General features: G+C 44.7%; 1 protein-coding gene across 1 annotated transcript in view; it reads left to right on the top strand.

Moving 5' to 3' along the window:
* Positions 1–1,529: 1,529 nt before the first annotated feature.
* The window catches only part of GTF3C3 (general transcription factor IIIC subunit 3), a 44,638-nt gene continuing 20,729 nt past the window's right edge, over positions 1,530–25,438 (top strand). The window contains exons 1-10 of the mRNA XM_083161045.1: positions 1,530–1,641; positions 3,901–4,025; positions 6,914–7,013; positions 7,954–8,135; positions 9,691–9,814; positions 10,185–10,376; positions 13,760–13,925; positions 17,345–17,492; positions 18,898–18,964; positions 21,892–22,004. Of these exons, the coding sequence (XP_083017171.1) occupies positions 3,924–4,025; positions 6,914–7,013; positions 7,954–8,135; positions 9,691–9,814; positions 10,185–10,376; positions 13,760–13,925; positions 17,345–17,492; positions 18,898–18,964; positions 21,892–22,004 (1,194 nt within the window). The 5' untranslated portion in view covers positions 1,530–1,641; positions 3,901–3,923. The remainder of the gene's footprint in view (positions 1,642–3,900; positions 4,026–6,913; positions 7,014–7,953; positions 8,136–9,690; positions 9,815–10,184; positions 10,377–13,759; positions 13,926–17,344; positions 17,493–18,897; positions 18,965–21,891; positions 22,005–25,438) is intronic.

Here is a 25,438-nt window from a genome sequence, read left to right as displayed (position 1 = left end):
GAAGCAGTGATCAGGGTGGAGGAGAGACGACAGTCGTCAGCTGACCGTAGAGGGCGGGAGGGTGTATGAATGGAGATGAGGTTAGAGATATATGGAGCAATGGAATTAGAGATGGCCCTGTATGTGAGTGTGAGGTGTTTGAAGAGGATTCTGTAGGGGAAAGGAAGCCAGTGCGGATTTTGTTAAAGGGGAGTGGGGGAGTAGAGCGGCGGGAGAGGAAGATAAGCCTGGCTGCAGCATTGAGGACAGATTGGAGAGGAGCCAGTTGGGATCGAGCGAGGCCGGTGAGGAGAACATTGCAGTAGTCGAGCCGTGAGATGACCAATGAGTAGATGATCAGCTTAGTTGCACTCTGTGAGAGAAAGGGCCTGATGCAGGCAATGTTGCGTAACGGGAACCGACAAGAATTGGTCAGAGCTTGGATGTGGGGTGCAAAGGAGAGGGAGGAGTCAAGAGTGCTAAAAAATGGTGTTTGGGTACATATTAAATCAGATACGTTGGGGGTCATCGGCAGCCTCTCCACAAGGAGGCCTTACATAGCTGGTAAAGGAGCAGCGGGCTCCAGCAGTAGAAAGGACAGTCACATCATGATAGCAAAGGATCTGTGAGCGATCCTGAGGCCTTGTTAATATCACAAGCGCCACTAGGTGGCATTCAAATCACAGAAGAGCAGGCTCCTTATAATAGTGAGCGATATGGGCTGTAGAAGAGGGCCACAGTGGTATATTCAGGAGATAGAAATAATCTGTATGTCCAGTCTAGGAGCAAGAATCCAAAGGGCCACATTCTCTGTGTAATATATATGCTGTATGATAATAATTGGCAGCGCCACTATCCAGGGTACCCCAGCCCTGCACTTTTACTGCATTAGTGATGTATACACTTAAGGTACCCATACACTGCCTACGATGTCTCCCAGCAGTGTACGGACACCCGACAGCCTGCGAGCCCCCGGGACCTTGTGCGTTGTGATGGATCGCATGCATCCCTGCTTCCCGCCTGCCTCGCCGACAGAAGGAACGGGTGGTTGAACGGACTGCCAGTCCGACCACCTGGTCGGGTCCGATGCACACGGGGCCGAGCATAGGACCCGACGGCATGTAAGGGAGGGACGATTTGGTCCGATTTATCGGGCCGATTGGTAGCAATCAGCTGAAATCGGACCAAATCGCCTCGGTGTATGGGGGCCTTTACATATGGTGTCCCAATGGGGGTGCCTGTGACACCTGTCACTACAGAGAGGAGAAGAGAGAGAATAAAGCCTCCCTGTATGGTCAGGAGATGTAGTAAAAGTTAAAAGCCGGAACGGTCCGGACCATACAGGGGGGGAGTAAGCTAACCTTCCACATGTCCCCGGTGAAAGCTGCCCCCCCCGATTCTGTATCCTACTGGGACAAGCAGCCCAATATCCACGTACTGTAGTTATGACCCCTCTCCCACAGGAGAGAAAGCTCGGGTGCAGCACCGCACGTGTATGTGTACAGCGCTATATATATAACACTGTCGCTTTAAAGTATAAAGACCCTTGACAGTGACGTCACAGCCCACGTGGTGCGGAAAGCTCCGCTGCTGTATACAGAGGAAGTGCTGCTGCTGAGTGTCCCGGCTTTATGGTGCTCGCTGCGTTATTGTCACTGCGGGGTAAGATCTTATTGATCTACTGCTGTCTATAGCGCAAGGTACCGCAAATAACCTGTGACTCCTGTGCACGAGTCTCTGCGGAAGACTTGTCTTGTCCAATGGTGTTATTGCTCACAGAGGCACAGACAATGCTGGAGTCTGGACCAATAGTATGGGTTGTCTATGGCTGTACCAATACTATGGGTTGTCTATGGCTGTACCAATAGTATGGTATGTCTATGGCTGTACCAATAGTATGGGTTGTCTATGGCTGTACCAATAGTATGGATTGTCTATGGCTGGACCAATAGTATGGGTTGTCTATGGCTGTACCAATAGTATGGTATGTCTTTGGCTGGACCAATAGTTTTGGTTGTCTATGGCTGTACCAATAGTATGGTATGTCTATGGCTGGACCAATAGTATGGGTTGTCTATAGCTGGACCAATAGTATGGGTTGTCTATAGCTGGACCAATAGTATGGGTTGTCTATGGCTGGACCAATAGCATGGTATGTCTATGGCTGGACCAATAGTATGGTATGTCTATGGCTGGACCAATAGTATGGGTTGTCCATGGCTGGACCAATAGTATGGCATGTCTATGGCTGGACCAATAGTATGGGTTGTCCATGGCTGGACCAATAGTATGGGTTGTCCATGGCTGGACCAATAGTATGGGTTGTCCATGGCTGGACCAATAGTATGGGTTGTCCATGGCTGGACCAATAGTATGGGTTGTCCATGGCTGGACCAATAGTATGGCATGTCTATGGCTGTACCAATAGTATGGTATGTCTATGGCTGTACCAATAGTATGGGTTATCCATGGCTGTACCAATAGTATGGGTTATCCAAGGCTGGACCAATAGTATGGGTTATCCATGGCTGGACCAATAGTATGGGTTATCCATGGCTGGACCAATAGTATGGCATGTCCATGGCTGGACCAATAGTATGGCATGTCCATGGCTGGACCAATAGTATGGCATGTCCATGGCTGGACCAATAGTATGGCATGTCCATGGCTGGACCAATAGTATGGGTTGTCTATGCCTGGACCAATAGTATGGTGTGTCTATGGCTGCACCAATAGTATGGCATGTCCATGGCTGGACCAATAGTATGGCATGTCCATGGCTGGACCAATAGTATGGCATGTCCATGGCTGGACCAATAGTATGGCATGTCCATGGCTGGACCAATAGTATGGGTTGTCTATGCCTGGACCAATAGTATGGGTTGTCTATGCCTGGACCAATAGTATGGCTGGACCAATAGTATGGGTTATCTATGGCTGGACCGATAGTATGGGTTGTCCATGGCTGGACCGATAGTATGGGTTGTCTACATGTGTCTTGTTAATCCAAACCTAAATAAACAAATAACATCATCACTGACCTGCTTATGTAGCACGCTTCATGTTCATACAACAAAGGCTGAATTGTGATACATCTTATTCTGTAATGTCATTGTCTATCGTTTATAACGCTTAGGAGAACTAGCCTGCATACTTATGCTGTGTACACACCGAGCAATATGATCGCTGGCAATATATTGCTCAGCAATCATTGCTCAGTGTCCCATTTTCATCAGCCACCAGAGATGGCCGCTGATGAAAATGTCACACTGCCGGGAGAAGAGGCAGGGGAAATTGCTGGTCAGGGAAGCATGCTCCTCCGACCAGCGACCATTAGGGGGCTGAAAATGGGAGCGCGCACCCAGCGATTTGTTGTCTGTGCACACTCCAATCGCTGGCAATATTGTCGCTCAGCCACCATATTGCCAGCGATTTTTGCCCGTGTGTACACATCTATAGAACTTTATTATGTGAGAAATGTGTTATATGCATCGTACTAAACAGGTATGGAGCTTTACAAACCAAAAAGGATATATGCACTGCTATTTTCCAGCAGGAAAGTAATGGGATCATTGAATAGACGTACATTAGGTCTCCAAGCATTATGGCATAATCAGGAACTGGATTCCTGAACTTGTGTGGCGCCAAAATGTACTTTCCATAATATAAGTTAACTTAAAATTCACTTGTGAGTGCCTTTGTTTCTAGATACAATCTCTTGCTCTCTCTCTCGACTTGGAGAGAGGTCCAACCATTCACCTTTTGTACTTTATCTCTCTTTAAACTTTGATACATGTGCCCCTTAATGTAGTGGGGGGGGGGGTTCTGTATCCTCATTTTCAACTATTTGCATGTATTGCTATTAATTGAGTGTGTTGTATATTTTTGTCATGTGTTTTTGTTTTCTATGTGTTTTTGCAGATGCCCATTAATTTGTGTTAACAATGTCTGGTTTTAGTCCTGAGCTCATCGATTACTTGGAAGGTAAAATTTCCTTTGAGGAATTCGAGAAACGACGAGAAGAAAGGCAGGCTCGTGACAAAACGGTATAGTAGTAAAAACGAGCAACAATGTCAAATCAATTTGGGGGAGATTCTCTAACAATCGCGGCCCAGCTCCGCCCCCCTTCGTCGCCCATTGCATACATAATTATCCGATATGTTGTAACATATGCGATACATATGGCAAAGGACAGCTCTTGCGTTAAGAGCTGTCCTTTGCGGTGAGAGTCGCCGGGTCCCGGTGGCTCCCCCTCCCTCCCTTACCCGGCGCTGCTGCTTCTGCGCCGGGCTCTCCTCTTACCTGCACCCGGAAGAGGATGTACAGTGCAGGGAGGAGGAGGTCACAGTTCCGGGCAGCACAGCTCTGTGCTGCGCGGACACAGGTGAGTGGGGGTTGGTGTGGGGCGGCGGTGGGTTGCGGTAGAAGCCCATAGGCTTCTATGGGGCATCGCCAGATTTTTCTGCCAATGCCCCCCGCCGCGGTAACCCAGCGGGGGATGCTTAGGGCATCCCAAAATGCGGTAAAAACCCTGACAAAGTGGTTTTTACTGCATTTTTAGTTTAGAGAATCTCCCCCACTGCCTTTTACACAGAAACAATGACTTTCAATTTAAGGTATAGGCTGAAATTTATTTCGAAAATCGTAGTTTATTTCCTCGCTAAAAGCACTACTGGGGACATCTGTAACGGGCACTACTGGGGACATCATATGTAACTGGCACTACTGGGGACATCATATGTAACTGGCACTACTGGGGACATCATATGTAACTGGCACTACTGGGGACATCATATGTAACGGGCACCACTGGGGAAATAATATGTAACGGGCACCACTTGGGAAATAATATGTAACGGGCACCACTGGGGACATCATATGTAACGGGCACCACTGGGGAAATAATATGTAACGGGCACCACTGGGGACATCATATGTAACGGGCACCACTGGGGACATCATATGTAACGGGCACCGCTGGGGACATCATATGTAACGGGCACCGCTGGGGACATCATATGTAACGGGCACCGCTGGGGACATCATATGTAACGGGCACCGCTGGGGACATCATATGTAACGGGCACCGCTGGGGACATCATATTGTAACGGGCACCGCTGGGGACATCATATGTAACGGGCACCACTGGGGACATCATATGTAACGGGCACCGCTGGGGACATCATATGTAACGGGCACCGCTGGGGACATCATATGTAACGGGCACCGCTGGGGACATCATATGTAACGGGCACCGCTGGGGACATCATATGTAACGGGCACCGCTGGGGACATCATATGTAACGGGCACCGCTGGGGACATCATATGTAACGGGCACCGCTGGGGACATCATATGTAACGGGCACCGCTGGGGACATCATATGTAACGGGCACCGCTGGGGACATCATATGTAACGGGCACCGCTGGGGACATCATATGTAACGGGCACCGCTGGGGACATCATATGTAACGGGCAATGCCGGGGACATCATATGTAACGGGCAATGCCGGGGACATCTGTAATGGGCACTACTGGGGAAATAATATGTAACTGGCACTGAAAATGTGCAAGAAAATGATTGCTTGGCATTCAAATTCAGTGCCTGAGTTAGGACACAAACTTTGTTTCCTGTTTTGAAACTTTATTCCATGCACAAATAGAACATATTTGTGTGTATTTCACAACATAAATTCATTTTGTATTCACACATCGGTCTTGTCCTCGATACCTCATTGAAATACAAAAATATTCCATAATACTGCATAATATGTTATTCAAAATGTTTCTGGTCCTGAGCATTTTGTATAAGGGATACTCAACCTGTATGTGGTTTGTATACTAAAAATACATAGCGTCCGTGAAAAGCCGTGGGCCTACTGTATGTATTTTCACTGCACTTCTAGCTTTTAGGTGCCTCTATCAGGGATTTGGTTTCTCCTGGCTGCTGGGATATCAAGCGGCCAAGCTGGAGTCTAGTGCCGGACAGAGCGCAGGGAAGCTTAAAGTATACATCAGATGACGCTATCCTGAGAGAGCCAATCAGAACACAGAGGGGATGCACTTGCGATACTAAAGTATGGTGTCGCGTTTCAGCAATAGAACAGGGATGACACCAAAGAATTCAGGAACTTCTTTAAGTAAACCCACTCTGTGACTAACCCAAAGCAGAAAAAGCTCTGTTGACCAGAAAACATGGTGCTGGTCGACCTGGTGTTTCACTATTTTCAGCCGACATGTGCCGTCAGGCGGTATTTCATGCCCTACCATCCACTAGGAGGTGGTGGGAGAAAACAAATAGTGTGCCGAGCGTAGCGAGCCATGCAAGTGAACACGGTGCACTTTTTTAGTGTCCATGTTGACTGTGTCGACATTCAAGACAAGTGAAAACCCCATGTCAACCTTTTGACTCCTATACAAACATGATGCCAAGTCCTACTGGTAATCGATAGCAACGTTTTTGAGAACTGTCCTTTGTATTAAATCTCAAACTGCAGTTTGGTCAAGCCAACAGATCCTCATTGATGCATGGTCCGTGCAAGCCATGGGGTATTAGCTACTACTGTGCACTTAAATCAGTGTCACGTTTTAAATGTATTCAGTCATTTCAAGCTTTTTTACCTTGAGTAAAAATGCAAAAGAGCAAGTTTATTATTGAACTCTGTGCTTTTAGTACTAGATTGCATTGTATCTACTACAAAAAGAATACACTGTGCTACAGCAGCCTGCTTTTTGTACTGGATACGATGCAATCTAGTACTAAAAGCACGGACTACACAGACGATGGGCTGTGTGCGGGAGTGTGCATCGCACCCGAAAAATGCACCGTGTGTGGGCACCTTTTACTCCAGAATTTAGAAATATCACCCGAGCTTGTGATCATTTTAGGAAGTCTGCTTTAAATTGACTAACGCACTATTTTATTGTATTTAGGAAGTGTCCAATATAATACCTACAGACCCTGCAGCTGGTGACTCTACCGACCCTAATGCTCCGTCCACTTCAGCATGTGCCGAGTACAATGAGGACAGAGGTATTCTTCTCCAGCATGTTTTCAGATTCCCTCCCTCTCAAGAACTGCCATACTGTATATCAGTTCATAACTAGCGCTGGTTTAGGTATAGACAGGAAAGGTCAACATACATTGAGTCGAACAGTGAAAGTCGACGGCGGGGGGTGCGGCGGGGACCCGGGGCAAGCTCCGTTGCCACGGGGCGCGCGAGCGCCCCTGGCGGGATACTACCGCCAGCCCCTGCAAGAATAAGGCTGGCTTCATCTTTGTAGTGACTTTGTCGGGGATGTAGTCAATTTACCGACAGTCAAAATGCTGACATTTATAATGCTGACATGGTCAAAATGCTGAAAGTAAACATGTTAACATATCAAAAAATCGACGTGAGGTTTTTCAGAATTTTTTTTTTTAAACAAACTTGTTCTTACTTCACGATCCAAGTCGGCATAGAGTTATATTATAATAGTAGAGTGCCGAGCGCAGCAACGCACCGTGCCCTGCGAGGGAACGCTCTACAGTTATATGGTGTCTATGTTGACATAGACAACAACAAAAAATGTCGCCATTTTGAACCTGTCGCCATTTTGCCCATGTCGGCATAATGAACGTCGCCATTTTGAACATGTTGGTATTTTGACTGTCGGCCAATGCTTGTCGTGAAATCATACTGAACCCCTTTGTGATGTCTATTTCAGAATTGCCTTCAAAAGTGTTCCAGTATTTGTGTGTACAATGGGGTTTTGTTGGAACTACTTAGTGGTTGCTTTTGACTCATGGTTGACCAAGATGAATGCTGTTTGGAACCGTTGAGATTTGCTCTTAGTTCAGTATTAATGTGATTCAATTAACTTACGTCAAACAAGTTACGCAAGATGGATCTGTTCTCGTATTATTGTCTCTTAAAACATAATTTGCTCCTGAAGCACGTTGTTTTTTTTTTTCTTTGTATGAATTTATTCAGAGGAAACGGCTGATGGTGTCAGCAAGTCCGTTCAAAAGGCATTTGCATCAATGCTTGGAGAGGATGATGGGGAGGATGAAGAAGAGGAGGAGGATGGAGATGACACCGGTCAGCAACCTTCTGCCGGAGATGTCTTTGCCTTGGAAATGGAAATTAATAGAGAAAACAAAAAGATGATGAAGGTATTTTAAAGATCAGGCCAGTAACACAAACACAAAGCTGCAAAACACAAGACAGGCTTATGGCAGAAAATTAAATGCATTAGTTAATTCTCAGTTGGGCCCTTACGTTTAAACCTCAGCAAAATATTTTGTCTTGCGGCAAAAGGGGAGCGACACTTGACCATGGGATTGTCGGTTGGGCTGGGGTTTGGCACTTAAACTACTGTAGCTTTAATTTTGAGCGCCTTCCCCCACCTTGCGTCACAGTAATGAGGCTGCGTTGCCAAAAACGACTCCAGTCTCTATACAGACTGCCTGGACCTGGGCACAAACAAAGATGGGGGTTTTCGCTAAAAAAATATTTGTGACAACGTTCTAAATGTAAACAGACACAATTTAATGCAATATAGTATAATATAATTATTTTTTTTATAAAACGATGCAACGAATTGTTAAATGTAGGTGACTGCGTAACTGAATATGAAGTGTTCTAGGCTCAGTGACTTATATACCATTAAATATACATTTTCCAGAAATACCGCACACTCCGGACTTAATTTCAAATCAACAGACAGGAGCCATAATATCAGCGATGTTTCAGGACTTTATTGTCCCGTCCTCAGGCTGAACATACATCTTTCCTCAAGAAATAAAAAACATTCCCCACAGAATTACTAACTTACTAACTCTCTATTTTTAGGTTGGACATAATAGATGCAGAATCCCCCTTTCTTATCTATCGTAATTAATCAACTCCTCACGTGTACAGTAGCTAAAAGAAAGAAAAGAATCACTAGTGCAACATTATAATACAAGTACATATAATATAATTCCATACATATGCACTTGCATAAATAGTAGGGATGACCATTGAGGATTCAAAATCATTGATGGTTCATGGCCGATGACGAATACTTTTTCCTTCGATGGGGGAGAACCATCTGGTTTCCCTTAATCGATTGTTTTTTTTTAAGTGCCGGGACACAGAGCATAGCTCCGCCCCCACCAAGCCCCACCCCCATGTTTTAATAGGCCTACAGGCCACTCAATCAAACACAATGGAAGACCTTCGATATGTAAAAATATCGATGGTCATCCATTGCATAGTTTAGCACTATCGGTGGCCAGTTGCAGAATTGCCATCGATGGCAACTAACGATGGCCATCTCTACTAAATAGCATATCCTATACAAACCACATTGGGGTCTTCCCCTTCCCCTGTGTCTTCTGCCTACTAGATGTATACATGGTAAAAGCACATATAATAAGTTTGCAAAGTCCCGGTCTCTGGAAAGTTATGGTGGTCAGGTTTCTTCAGATACAGTTTGAGAGACCACCGCTCTAGAATTCCTCAAAGAAAATAATACAGCCCTAATTCTCATTTCTGTTTGGCTTATTTTGTATCTTGTGTGGTTTTGGTTTTTAAAATTGACATGTAAAGCAAGGAGTTCTATTGGTAGGAAAGTGATATCTACAAAACGTTAATGTTTTTTTTTCCTTTAATCATAAAGTTATTTTAAATGACAATTTTCTGCAATTGTAGACTTGTTCGTTTATATTTTTCTTTCTCGGTTAGGCAAAAAGACCTCGAAGTAAGCTTCCTAGGGCCCTGCGAGGGCTCATGGGCGAGGCCAACATTCGCTTTGCCCGAGGAGAGGGAGAGGAAGCCATAGTAATGTGTATGGAAATCATCAGACAAGGTACGCAGTCATAATTTTGATGATTTAAAGGCACGTCTTTGTTCCTAGACCCAGTACATAGGTCTGAGTACAAACCACAGATTTGTGGAATTGCTCTCTGCTCTAATTGTGCAAGTAGCTGAGGTTACACTAATTCCATATATATTACGCTGGTAAGCCCGCTCAAAGCAAATGCTTCAAAAGCTAGTGTGCTACAGTGTGATTGCCTCTGTGTTTGTGCGTGTGTGAGAGAGAAAGAGATGTAGTGTTTTGGAGACACACAAACGGACACCATATATAACATGAGCCAAATTTCCATTTTAAATGCCATACCATTGCAATCTATGTATATTACTTTACCTATCATAGCTTTCTATTTTCATTCCAACAGCTCCTCTGGCTTATGAACCTTTCTCAACACTCGCTATGATATATGAGGACCAGGGGGACATGGAGAAATCACTGCAGTTTGAACTGATTGCTGCCCATCTAAACCCCAGTGACACAGAGGAATGGGTCCGGCTGGCAGAGATGTCTTTGGAACAAGACAACATCAAGCAGGCCATATTTTGCTACGCCAAAGGTAGATGAACCCTCTAAAGCTGGCCATACACTGGAGATACTATCAGCAATCCCGTATACGAACGATTGTTCTGAATGAGTATCTGTATCTGAAAGATAATCTGCCAATGCTCAAAAACTTTCAAAAACAATTGTAATCTCTTGATTTCATCCTTCATGGATGTTCCGTTTGTCAGACCTTTAGTCTTCAGAGTTATTTAATATCACGCCAGTGTACTTTACATTGGGCAAATAAATGAATGTATGGAGTCACTTGAAGATCTTTTGCCACTGTCAGATTGCCTGAAAAATATCTTAGTGTGTGGCCATCTGTAAAAAAAAAAAGCTAATCTGAACCCCCCACAATGATTTTATTTATGATCTGGTTGACGTTTCAGAGTGGATAAAATAATATTGAATACAATGGGCTAAAAATGTAATACAATGCAATTTTTTTTTTCTTTTAGGCACAAAAAAATTGCACCAAAATTTTTGTCTGAAAGGCGCGTAGGGTGCAAAATCCAGAAATCTATCGCAATTTCTGATGATTTTTAAGTAACGGGAAAGTGTTTTTTGGGGGGGCAAAAGTAACAAAAAAAAAGTTGTGAAGTGCCCCCCACAAGGTTAACCAGCCATAGGTTCTTTGAGCCAGCCCTGGTTCCAAAAATACGGGGGACAAAAGGTGTAGGGGTTCCCGTATTTTTTGCAACCAGCATCGGGCTTCAATAGTCATCAGGGTCAAGTCAAGTCCTGCAGCCACGACCGCTCTGTGAATAGTCAGCCCTGGTCCCCCAAATAAAGGGAATTCCCTCCCAGGCCATCCTGGGTTGTTGGGTGTCACGGGTTAGGTTAGTTGTGGACCTGTACGAAGCTGACTCTGGCAACAACTAGAGTAGCTGTTACATGTGGGGGTAGGTAGGTAGGGGATAAGAGTAGATATGAGCAGTACTGGGTGAGCAAGGCACAGTGCAGGCAGTTAAGGGCAGGCAGTGCTGAAGGTAAGGAGTTCTGACTGATAAATAAATGATAGTATCTGTGGTTTGCGGTGTCACTGTGCTGGTGTAATGCAGATATACATGTTATGTCAACATACATTATTTTGGGGCCATGCAGATAGAGTAAGATGGTACAGAACCAGTATATAGGGTCCTGTGCACAGGCTCTATAGAGGCACAGAGTGCACAGGGATTATAAGGGCAGGGCACAACTGGACATATGGGGCACAGAGTATACACCACTGGGTACATATGGGCAGAGTACAGTGTGTATATAGGAGTGCAGCACAGAGAAGCAGGAAAGTACAGGAAACATAGGGGCTGAGTACAGTGGGTGCACAAAGTACATGGGGGCACAGCACATGGTATATAGGGGCATAGAATGTACAAGGGGTACAGTACAGCATATGTACATACCTGATGCTGTGGAACCCAACAGCAAAGGTAGCCTTCTTCTGCCATCCGCAAACTACTTCCTCTTCTTCCGCCATTATGAATATTACTTCCAAGTACCCCCAACTGGTCTGCACTGTACCCCCAGAGGTACTCATACCCCAGGTTGGGAACCACTGATCTAGTGTGTACGCAGTATGGGGGTCATTCTGACCTTACGGTTGCTGTGCGATTATTGAATGACCGCTCGTGCACAAGGAGCAATCGGTTCCCTCTGTGCCTACCTGTAGGATCAATGCCGCTGCTTCCTCCTCCCATGTCAGGTGGTCGCTGATGTCTGGGGGCAGCGTGGTTCGCTCCCAGTGGATTGCTGGTCAGACAAAAGCATGTGGAGACGCTGATAACGCTGCAGACGGAACCGGAAGCGACACAACATGGGTCGTCTCCGTGCCAATGGGAGATTTCTTCTTCCCCCATTACCAATATTATCTTCAAGTACCCCCGGTGGGTCTGCATCATACCCCCAGGAGTCAGAGTACACCAGGTTGGAAACTGCAGGACTAAGGGAATGAGCAAGATCTTGGAAATTACAGTTTAATGCAAAATCATGGATTTGGGTCTCAAAAACCCAAAGACTAAAATATAGTATAAATGGCACTATAATGGAAACTACTGAGGAAGAGAGGGATCTAGGGGGGTTATTCTAGTCCATTCTTTCTGACAAAATCCTTCTTAGATGGACAAAACCATGTGCACTGCGGGTGGGGCAGATGTAACTTGTGCAGAGAGAATTAGATTTGGGTGGGGTTTTTCTTCAAAGTGAGATCTATATTGCAGTGTAAAATCATGCAGTCAGTAACAAAAACAGAAACAAAATAACTCACCCAAATCTAATTCTCTCTGCACATGTTACATCTGACCCCCTGCAGTGCACATGGTTTTGTCCATCTAAGAAGGATTTTGTCAGAAAGAATGAACTAGAATAAACCCCTAGGTGTCACTATTTCATGGGACTTAAAAGCAGGTAGGCAATGTAATAAAGCAATGAAGAAGGCAAGTCAGATGCTTGGTTGCATAGGGAGAGGTATCAGCAGTAGGAAGAAAGAAGTAATAATGCCACTGTATGTTCCTAGTAATTTGGTGGGGCCCCTGTGCTATAGATAGGGCCTATCCTTATGTATCCTTAAAATGTCCCTATGGGGGAAGGGTCTTCCCGCCTTTATATCTGTCTGTGACTACCCTGTTTGTCTTATCACTGTTGAGTCTTATTGAAAAGCTCAATGGAATACGCTGCGCTATATGAAAACTGTAAATAAATAATAAGAGTGATAAACAACCAGCCAATCAGCTCCTAACTGCCATGTTACAGGCTAGGTTTAAACGACAAATATTTATTGGCTAGTTGTTTATCACTCTCCACTTTCTCACTTTTTGAAGCGTGATGCACCTGGTCCTCTGTATGGATAATATTACTTAACTGCTTGCGACCCTTAGCAATACAATTGCAGGAGAAGGTGCATACACTTCCTTCCTGTATTTGCGAGTGCTAGAACTGCGATGAGATTGGAATTCTACATGAAGCTCTCGACCATCGATCATGATGGTCATCTGTGACTGCAACCAGAGTAAGTCTGACCCTACCCAGACGTGCAGTCGCAGGGGGCATTGTAAACTGTGTATACGATGCAGTGCTTTGCCTCACCATGCCAGGTTACCCGAGCGCCTCTGCTTTTTTAAATAGGCAAAGGCTTTTGCTGAACTGGGCTGCAATCGCAGGACCCATTAGGCACACACTGTATACGCAGAACGTGTTCTGTGTGCGATGCTTGGGAAAACCGTGCTGGGAATTGCACAAACGGTCCATACCAAATTAGCCCCTCTGTACACTTCGCTGTGTAAGCATTATTTTTTATTAAGAGATTTTCTTGCACTATTTGTATTTTTAGTTGTTCGAGTACATGAGGCAAATTATCAATATTTTATCGTTATTGACTATAAATGATTTCGCATTTTCCAGCACTGAAATATAATCCTACAAATGTTCGTTATCTGTGGGAGAGGTCGAGCCTCTATGAGCAGGTGGGAGAGCATAAATTGGCAATGGATGGGTATCGCCGTATCCTTAATTTGTTGTCTCCTACGGACGGGGATCGCTTCATGCAGCTGGCAAGAGATATGGCCAAGTAAGTTATTATACAGTATCGACAGGTTTTTAGTTCTGATCTTGCGGAAGGCAATTCGCTGTTCACTGTACAGTAGGACGTGACATGGACGGTGTCATGATGTTTATTGAGCACGATGGTTGTGACCAGGTCCCGTTCTCGGCCCGTTCGACTGCATCTCGGCAGGCGGGATTCAATGTCCTGCCTGCCGAGTGCTGAAAAAGGGGGTGTGGCTGCGAGAAACGGCCGTGGATTATCAAGATCCTGCCGTGAGCCCGACAATCCACGTCCGTTCTCGGCAAAACGAGCCCGAATGCTTCTAAAGTCGGGCTTGTTTTGCCGAGATGCCTCTTCAATGCTGTCGGGAAAGACAGCTCTGTCTGGAGACCACAATGATGGTGTCCGAGATCCTTATTGACATTAAAGAGGTGGCAGTGCTAAATTGGTAAATAATATATCAATCGGAAAGATAAATGAACATACACATGTAAAACAATTAAAACCTTTTGTAATAAAACGTCATAAAACAAATCTTTATCCCAGTTTTCCATTGCCAAATAGGAGATCCCCTGGTAACAGTAATACCCCTTTTATACCGCTGCCAAAAAATAGTTTTTCCCTCGTGGACCTGGGTCAGCGGCGGTGTAAAAGGGGTTAACTAGTGTCCCTTTACACGGGACTTCTACCCAGGTCCTGGAACACGGGCAGGACCTGGGTAGAAGGCAGTGTAAATGGGTACGGGTCATCCCGTTTACAGCAATGGGGGAAGCTCAACCTCCGTTTCGCAGCATCCTGCGGTCAACTTGGAGGTTGGACGGGGGTGCACACAGCCTCCGCTGCTGTCTGCTGTACTCTGCAGGGAGGGGGTAAATGGATACTTGTGTGCGGCATCCATTCACCTTACGGATGGGGGCTGAGGGGGTTCACGGGAACTGGGAGCAGCCCAGCAGCTTACCTTGGTGCTGGGCTTGACCACAGCACAACGATCGGCGGTCCCGGTGCTTGAAGATGATGTCACACTGCGGGTCGGCACAGCAGTGTAAACGGTGCATATCCCGGATCCGACCTGGCTTGGAACCGTGTACCAAATACCGGGTCGGGTGTAAAAGTGGTATTACTCAGTCAGGGCCGGCGCTACCCACTCAGCAGCTCCTTCAGGGAGGCGCCATGCTGAAAAGGCGCTGTCTCTCTCCCTGCTCTGCTAAAGCTGCCTCAGCCCTCACTGTCACTGCCTCCTGCACGCCGCCCGCAGCGCCTGTCTGACAGCGGGCAGCAGTATGGAGAGGCTGAGCAGCTCCCTGCACCATGCACACACTGTCCTCTTCCTGCGACCTGCCCCCTCTTCCTTACAGACACTTGCGCTGAGGTATGTAGCGCTGACTGTGAATGCCTGGATGACATGTCATGTCCGGATCCGCCCCCTACCCATTGCTCCCTGCTCCTGTCAGCTGTCAATCAAATGACGAACAGGCAGCAGTGCCGCCTCCCCTTCTTTCCCTCTTCTCAGTGTGCTGTGCCAGTGCCGATGCCAGTCCTCAACACTCCGCCCCCTCTATCTCCTCTCCTCTTCTTCCATCTCCTACTTCTCTCCCCTCCTTTCCCCCTCAGTCACGAGTGCTGCACATACTTTTTGTACTGCTTTCGGATCGCATCGCACACACATTGCATGCATTCTGTGCGATGTGATCTAGCCCATAACGTCTGTGGTTCTCGCAACGTGTATGGGCACCTTTAGTGCCTGCAACATTTTGCGGACACAGCACGGAGATGGTGTATGCATACATGTACATGCACCCGAGATCCTCCATAGGATTGCATGTTGCATACACTCCCACAATCGGACGGCAGCTTGTTGCAATGGCAATGGGAAAGGGCGCAAAATGTATGGTTTGCAGGAAGGCGCCGGACACCCTAGCACCGGCCCTGTACTCAGTAAGCGGTCATTAACACTGAGCTAGTAAACAATGAGATAAACATTCATAAGCTGCAAAGAGACTACAGTGTAGCAGACTAACATAGCTGGTTTCCAAATTGTAGTGTGGTATACTTCAAAATGTTTTGAGCTATGGAATGCTTCACAATTTGCTTATCAGTTCAGCTGGGACGTATTGAGATGCATCTTCTCTTTATGTAAAAGTTGTTTTGTAGATTTCTGTATAGCTGCAATTTAAAGGGGACTTTCTGGTGGACTATATGACTTCTAAGTGATGGCCAATGGTTGCCAGGAGCTGTGTTGTTATTTCTACAACTAGTTAAAAGCCCGTCAAAGTGACAGCTTCTGCAATGTACTAAGCTTGCGAGCAGGAATCTCCTTCCTCCTGTGTCTGTTGTTTACTTCCTCCTGTGTCGGTTGGTTACTACCTAGTTTGTTTTATCACTGTTGTTTCCAATTATAAAGTGCAACAGAATATTCTGCGCTATATATGAAACTGTAAATAAATAAATACATGTACTTTCACTTTGAACTGTGACAGTTTTTTAGCCCACAAACTCTGCACCCCACCCCCAGTCCCCATCTGCTCCTACCTCCAAAAATAGTTTTTACTTCTCTATTATTTACATTTTTTAGAACACAAAGGAGTGATTTGGTCTGTTGAGTGGCCTCTTGTGGTCTATGGCAGTACTCCTAGAGGTGAGGCGTAGTTAGATGGATATTAGTGAGCCCGCTCAAAGCAAATGCGTCGAAAGCTAGTAGGTGTAATTTCACTCGCTGCCAACAGATAGCAGTGTTTCAGAAGCCGCACGGACACTATGTCACACCTCACAGAGGCCTACCCAGACCCCGCACACACGCACACACGCACACACACACACACACACACCTTCCAGTTGCTGTTGGCTTTTGCTCCCCTCTACCTCCCGACTGCCAGGAGATGTTTGGGGACTGGTGAGCTTACATGGGCCAGTGCTAGTGTATAGAGAATCATTCTAGCCCATCACCCATATATACAGCATCTAGGTATAGAAAAGGCTAACGCTGCTCCTCGCTTCTATGGTGCAATGGTGGTGCACACCTACAAACTCACACACACACACACACACACACACTCTCATTCACTCACAATCAGTATGACTGAGAAGTAACTCCCAGCAGCAGGAGTATCTGAGACCCCGCAGCTCCTGTGAGATCAGCAGCCCCTTCCCCCTCCCCCATAATACGGCCCTGGTATCCATCATTTTCACAGGCTTTCAACTTATAATAGTAATAATGTTGTACTTAGTGTATATTAATATTGCAATTCCCTGAGGCGTTAACCTTGTGCATACATAAATTAAGAAACATTGAGGGTTTTTTTTTTTTTTTATATCCGTAATTTTATAGTAGGATGCTCATTGTTCATTATAATATACACCTTTTCATGTAAAGGGTTATCAAGCAACGGGATACATGGGTTAACGTTCTCTCTTTAATAACACAATGTTGTGCAAAATTTTTACAGGAGTTATTATGAAACCAACGACGTCTCCTCTGCCATCGTCATTATTGAAGAAGCGTTTTCCAAGCATAAAGATCTTGTCGCAATAGAGGATGTCAATATTGCTGCAGAACTTTACATCTCCAACAACCAGTACGACAAAGCGCTCGAGGTATTTGTACTGTAACTGTGTGTTTCCCGCAGCATTCATATTATATTATTTCAGTGTCCTTTCATTATACAGCTGCAGGGCAAGATATATAATTATACCAATCCAATGAGGAAAACGCAGTATTCAGGACATACAGATGGAGCGCCTCTCATTCAGGGCCAGCTCCCCTCTACCTGTTGTCATACACACGCACACACATATGTATGTGGAGCATTGTGACGCTGATCTAATAAAAGTTTTCGTAGTCCTCACATTTGCATATAATGTAGTCCAAGCGCTGACCCACATCGTTCAGTCTGTTTACTCTACATGCTAGGGACTTTGGGTAACCATAGAGTCCAGCTGCTACCATCTGAATTCCTATAAATTGGGCCTCGCAATTATTTGCCAGCAGTGGTAGGCTGCTGGTAGCTCAGCATAGGGAAGACTCCTCCGGACCAGTAAGATGTTATGTATTTTGGTGGCGTACTTGTGTGATACGTAACAAAATATTCTGCCGGTACTTGGTGTCATTCTTTTAAGGAGCGCTTGTTCGGTCAGTGGGTAGTTAGCAGTCTCTCCTGTGTAAATAAATGATGCTTAACTATTTGTCTGCACTAAGATAATGGAAAACGACAACGTAGAACAATATGCAGGGCATTCTAATCAGACTGATAAGTGGGTGCGCGCCGGGGCTTGTCGGGGATTTGTTTTTGCTTGCCTCAGGCTGCGGTCGGTGAAAACGGGTCGTTTATTGGGCGATCCAATCAAATCGCCTGCTAGAAAAAAACCTGACCTTGAAGGCCTGTCTCCCCACTAGTACCCCCTCTGTTTCGGCACCAGTGTGGGTTATACGGTTTCTTAGGTCGATTTTGTGCTGATGATTTGAGTCTTTGTACACAAGTGGCAGTTCAGCGACATAGTCAGCGGGCGATTTAATACAAATCCTGGTGTGTCTAGCTGCAAAGGCATTTGATGCATCTGCGAATCTGGTCCTGTTAACGGAACATGGCAACATATCTATGAGAATACAGCCCTTGCAGAATCTTTTTATTTCCATGTGTGTTATAGACGCTAGGGGATGTGTGTCTTTTGTTTGTATTTTTCCCTACAGCTAATAAATGGCCAGGAAGAACCACACAACACAATGTTATTTGGAAAATAGTTTTGATTGTTAATATGTATTTATACAGGAATGTGATGTTTCTAAAGGGGCCCATGCACTTATACGATTCGATCTCTATTCACCCGATTCTGACTGATCGGGCCGAGAATCCGGGTGAGCAGTTCCCAAACCAAAGTGCTGCACGCAAGGTTTATCGGATCCGGCAGAACTGCATGCGATACCTTGGAGCGGGGTACTGTATGGCCAGCTTTGGATCTACTCTTCATAAGAGAATGTTATTTTTTTTTTTTTTTTTTTAAGGTCATTACACAGTTCTCAGGGATTACACTTAATAGAATCGAAGACCCCAACTCTGAAGATAATCCAGGTAATCAGATGCTCTGCTGAAAACTATGGCTAATCAATGATGCAGAGCGATGTCATTAATGTGCACATTAAAGGTCTTCCTGAAATGTTTTATAAAAACAAAGACCAGTTACCCCTGGAGTTGTCAGTGTAGGTTGAAAATGTTATGGATTCCCCGGGCAGAATGGCTTTATATTTTCTCAAACATTTTAGTATGTCCAACCCCATGAACATTTTTTAAGAAATTTTGAAAAAAATGTAATTCATTTTAATTGTGTTTATATGTCAGCCAGGTATGTACATGTATATGTTAATCATTTATTTATATATAATTCAGGGTCTGGACTCGCATTCAGGAGTGTATATAGAAGAGGAATGCACCATTAAAGAAGTTCCAGGAGGGGTATTCTGAATATAGATAAACAGTCCAGCAAATAAAAGCTGAGGAGGGCACTCACCATTCAATGCAAAAATCAAAGGTAGTTTATTAAACAAAAGTACATATATTAAATGTCGACGTTTTGACCCTAAACACGGCTTTTTCAAGACATAGTGGGGCAGGGGTCTGGCAGTCGGGATAACGACAGTCATTATCCCGCTGTCGGGATCCCGACTGGCCGGACCCAGACAGCATGATGAGCGCAACAAAGCCCCTTACGGGCTCGCTGCGCTCGCCACGGGCACGGTGTCTTGCTACGTGAGCCACCTATTCTATTCTCCCTCTATGGGGGTCGTGGACCCCCACAAGGGAAAATAGCAGACGCCCGTCAGGAACCCGGCTGTCTGTGTTTTGACAGTCGGGAACCCGACTGTCGGGACCCCGTCCGGCACCCGTGGGGCAGATGTATTAAACCTTAACAAGAGATAAATGCAAGGGTGATAAAGAGTGATAAACGTCCAGCCAATCAGCTCCTTACTGACTTTTTTCAAACACAGCCTGTAACATGGCAGTTAGCAGGTGATTGGCTGGACGTTTATTTCTCTTTATCACCCTTGCATTTATCTCTTGTTAAAGCTTAATACATCTGCCCCACAGTATGGGAAGCGGCAACAGCCCAACAAGCAGGTTATCAGAGTGACCTGCTTGTTGGGCTGTTGCTGATTCCCGTATGTCTTGAAAAAGATCCGTTTAGAGTCGAAACATCGACATAGAATATGTAGTTTTGTTCATTAAACCACCATTGATTTTCACATCTAATAGTGAGTGCCCGGTACTTATGTAGTATCTGGGCGTCCGATTTTTTGATTGTATGCCTTAAGTTAAGGCATACAATCAGATGCATTGCGATATCGCATCGCATGCGACCATCGGATGCGATGACCCGATTTTTCCATAGGAATCAATGTTAAAATGGGCTGAGTCCATTTTAACATGGAATTCAATGGGAAAAAGGGGTCCTTTTCATACCCCTACTATCCAAGTGGGCATGGAGTTGGATATAAACCTGTGGCGAGCGTAGCGAGCCACCGAGCCCCGCGAGGGGACGGTATTCTGTGTCCCCTCGCCACGCTTCGGGCTCGGTGGCTCGCTACGCTCGCCACAGGTTTATATCCAACTCCATGCCCACTTGGATAGTAGGGGTATGAAAAGGACCCCTTTTTCCCATTGAATTCCATGTTAAAATGGACTCAGTCCATTTTAACATTGATTCCTATGGAAAAATCGGGGCATTGCATCGCATCCGATGGTCGCATGCGATGCGATGTGCCCGATCCGACCCGATTTCTAAATCGGACGCCCAGATACTACATAAGTACTGAGTGCCCTCCTCAGCTGTTAATCTATATTCAGATTTCCCTTCCTGGGACTTCTTTAAAGCAGTGTTAAGTGCGCCAAATTAAATTCACATGATAGGGAAATGTACTGGTTTTATGGGGGGTAGTGTTAATTTCATCAACTAAAATTCAAGTCTATAACAGTTTGACAGGTTTTTTCTGTAATTAAAATGTGACGATAACAAAAATAGTATTTTTTTTTAAATAACGAAAATGTTTTATACAGTATTAGTCCATGTTTTCCTGGCTAAGATTGACTGGACGAAAATGCTCTATCATTTTGCATCAGGACAAGCATTTTTTGAGTGATTGGTTTTTGGGATTATTTAATTTATAATACTGTATCTTATGCAGTTTTACCCATCCTCTCTGGCCCTAGATTTACTTACGCTGCGGCTGCAAAACTACTGTGTCATGAGAAACACTCAGTCAATTTTTGTAGCTAGCTGTTTAGTTAACTTTGGCATTATAACTATATATTATAATATGCATCCTTACAGCTTCATTTTATTTTGCAGTAGACAAGTACTGTATTACTACTTGCTGGTATCAGGCAGGTTGTAGATTTTTTTTAATTATTTCAATTAATGTTTTTAATGAAAAGTAAAACAGTTATGTTCTTGAATTAATATTTTCAGAAAATAAATGACCTGCTGTGACGGAAATCGCATTTGTGTTGCACTTGTTTGATACCTAGATTACGAAACACATAGTGAAAATTATACAAAGTACTCCAGGGAATGGTAGAGAAATGATCTTCAGCAAAATCCAATACAGTATCAATAAACTGCAAGGCTACGACTAAATCAATGACTAAAATTAGATGAAAATGTTCGTCAACATCCACTTACTAAAACTTGACTAAAGCTGGCCATACATCTTCACATTGATTGTCAGATCTGTCTGGTTGGAACAAAAACCTGGTAATGGATGAGAGCAAATGACAGTTGACCATTTGCTTTGAAATGCTGGAAAACTGCCAAAAGCATCTGTCACTCAGATATTACCAGGTGTTTCTTCCAACCAGCCAGGTCTGACAATCAATCTGTAGATGTATGGTCGAACCGGTAATTGTCTGCGGCGTGAAAGGGGTATAAGATGTATGTTAAAATTGTATGCCAGTCACTGTGTAAAATGTATTTTTTTTTATTTTTATTTTTTTGTTTTTTGTAGATATTGTCTCTGTAGAGAGTGTTCTGTGCCATGTACCGGATGGAGTCCCAATAGATATTACAGTGAAGATGATGCTTTGTTTGATCCATCTAAATATTCTGGAGCCTGTCAGTGTAAGTAGTAATAATAATAATCCAAGATTTTGACATGAAGTTGTTTTTGTTCTTCTACAATACTATGGGCCTGATTTATAAATTGGACTAATCTCAGTTTACGGATACACAGAAGTTTTTGCACACAGGGCTTAATTCAGTTGTGGTTGGAGTGTGAATCGCGGCTGCTTCCTTGGAATGCAGCAGGAGGCTGGGATCTGTTGCTGCGAAATACGGTACAACATTGGAACACTTACAGATGGAGCACCTCTCATTTATCCCCAGCCCTCCCCAGATCCCCTCCCCTGGTGAGAGCGGGGGGAGAGTCACTCAATCTGACGGGGACATGCAAGCATCTCACATGCACGTGCATCCCCGCCGTTTGGTACTTGTCCAAATCTGACTTTCCATTGGAAGTTTTTCAGGTGGAAACTTAGTGGCTTGGAATTGTTTCCAATGCTCTGTGGTTAGGGGGATAAGGACACCTGCTTCTGATAGATATCTTACACCTATGATAGGGCTGGTGCTTCTAATTCTACTGATGATCCAAATAAAAAATAAGACGAGGAGCTTTTGATTTGTTTTTTTCTTTGAGGTATAAAGACCTGTACATCGTGCCCGATACAAATCAAAAACAACCAGCACTGACTACATCGTCAGCTCTGTGAAAAATGGAATTTCCCAAGTGGGGAGCGCCCTGTCTTATTTTTTATTTGTACGTGTTATCTTGAATAGTTGATGAGTATTTTCTAGATAGGGCTACACCCTTTCAGTGATATTCAATGGCATCTGGCGAGCTATACGGCGAGCAGTGCCAATAGCTCACAGTCAGAGTATTCAACCCCCCGCTTACTCGCTGTTTCCAACTTGCCTGCCGCCTGTGGCGAAGTGGAAACCGAGTCGCTCGCCGCTATATGCAGCGGGCTCCCTGTATTTGCCTCACTGTTCTGGGGAATCCTCGCCGCCCTCTGACGGTAAGAATTTCCCCAGAACATAGAATAGGGCGAGGGAGCTAGATGGCGAGGATGGCTTTTCCTTGCTAAAAAAAACCCATCCTCGCCGTATAAACCCACCTCGCCAGCCGCTCGCCCTTGTATTGAATACCGCCTATTGTCTGAAGCGCGGGTTTTCCAATCTCTTTTGTTATACTACTGATGATGAAAATGATTGCTGGGGTTTGCATAAAATCAAGGGGTGGCAATCTCTTCCTTCTTGCAGATGAACTAGTATGGAATCTTGCATTGTGGTTCCCTGCAAATAAAGCTTTTTTATGTATGCCTCAAATCGGCCCGCAAACAGTGACTATTTCATATGCCATGATTATGTTAATTTATAATGTAAGTGAAGTCAAACTACATAAACCCTGGTACTGGAGAAATACTTTGCTTTGTATAAACTGTTACGTTTAAATAGTAGTTGCTACAAAGATGAGGAGAAGTCCAAGAGCAAGGTTTACTCTCAAGTCAAAAAGGTCGTATTAGTCCAAAAGTACAAGGTCGTAAGATGCAGCTTAGAACGGCATTGGCCTTCAGACCCCAATGTACAATCGTTATCAATTAACATTAAACAACAGGCGGTGATGTCACTTCCCAGGTGTCTTCTATTGGTCATTCACTCAGGTCATCTCCGGTAACTGCGAGCTGGTTGGAGGGGAGCTTGGTTCTTCGTTCCCATCCACGAGACTGGACCAGCATATCTTACGGGTTCACCCAGTTTCATACAGGGGTCTCCTGTCATTAATTTAATTTCTATCACAAATGTCTGTCAGTTATTATCTAGATCTCTGAAACTAAACAAGCTATCCTAATATAAACCATTACTTAATTTATCCAATATAATAAGAAATACAGTGATACTAAACATGACTATGCTAAGACATCCTGACACTAAATCGTAGATAGCGGCTGAACCCGTCTTCTGCCAAAAATATAAACTGGTATTTAGTCATTTAGCAATATACTGATTATACAAGCTTTACCTTCAAAAAATTAAGAGATACAAACATGCAAGTACTTATGTGGAAGGACACCTATATAAATATATAACACACGCTTCTCCTGCCATACACGAACAATGAATTCCCTTTGTTTTCAGAGACTTCATGGAGCAGCTTCCTGCCTCTGGAGCTGTCTTTTGTTCTGGCACGGAACGCGTGGAGCCTGTCTCTCACAGATGCCTCAAAGAGAGATAAAAATCCCAGTGTCTGCGCTTTTGTCTGTATAGAGTGCAATATGGCTGAGTCACCGTTCCACACAATTTTTAATAAATGATTATTTAATGATTTGTAAAAAAAATCTCGTTTATAAAACATATAAAAAAAATACAATAAATAATTTTCACACAATATAAAATATTATTGAATATTAGATGGATAAATGGACAATGCTCATATAATTTAGGTGGCCAGCTATTTCTGTTGGTTTATATGCAAGCTATAACCTAATTAATGAAAATTAAATAAAAAAGATCAAAAATATATATAGAAATAAATAATACGAAATATATATGCATAAAAATTGATATAAGATAAAAATGAATGTCCCCGGGATTTATTCAAATTCCATATGGGAATATATGAATATAGATTGTCCACCAGGTTGCCAATAAACTACTCGGTCTCCAAGTGTATTTGGTTATTTAGCAGGGATAATATTTCCACATATGTGGTACTCACGGACTCCAGTAAATATTTTGTAGCAAGGTGGAAAGAAGCAGGGAGACTGAGGGACGATTCCGTGAAGTGTTCACTGCCCCCAGTGCTGCTACCTGCTAATTTGCGGTGAATGCAAGATGAATTGCCGGGTAAGAGAACCACCTGAAAACCAGCAGTGTGATGTCATTCCGGTACTGCTGCGTCTCTCACCCGCAGCAGTGGGTGGTCTCACCTCCGGCTAGTGCGGTGTGTCCGTGGGGCGTACTGTGCTGCGTCTCTCACCCGCAGCAGTGGGTGGTCTCACCTCCGGCTAGTGCGGTGGGGCGTACTGTGCTGCGTCTCTCACCCGCAGCAGTGGGTGGTCTCACCTCCGGCTAGTGCGGTGGGGCGTACTGTGCTGCGTCTCTCACCCGCTGCAGTGGGGGGGTCTCACCTCCGGCTAGTGCGGTGTGTCCGTGGGGCGTACTGTGCTGCGTCTCTCACCCGCTGCACAGTTGATGGTAACACCAAAGCTGGAACTCGGTGTCCGTGTAGTGGCCGCCTGTGTAATCGATGTCTCTGGCGGAATTGGCAGTGAGTACAAGCGTATGGGACAACAATGGTGGACTTCACAGGAAAAAGTAACTCCTCTCCACGGGTGCCGGGATCCTCTAAATAGTTTCGCTCCAATGTGAGCTTTTTCAAAGATGCCTGCAGCTCATCTCTCACAGATACCTGCAGCCATACACAATCGCCCAAGTGGCCACCCTCATACGGCTTTAACAAAATATATATCATGAACTTTTTTTTCTTTTCTTTTTTT

The sequence above is a fragment of the Crinia signifera genome, chromosome 9 (genome assembly GCF_055691185.1).
Source record: "Crinia signifera chromosome 9, ASM5569118v1, whole genome shotgun sequence".
NCBI lineage: Eukaryota > Metazoa > Chordata > Amphibia > Anura > Myobatrachidae > Crinia > Crinia signifera.
The sequence above is the reverse complement of the archived record's forward strand: the minus strand, read 5'-3'. Positions and strand labels throughout refer to the sequence as shown.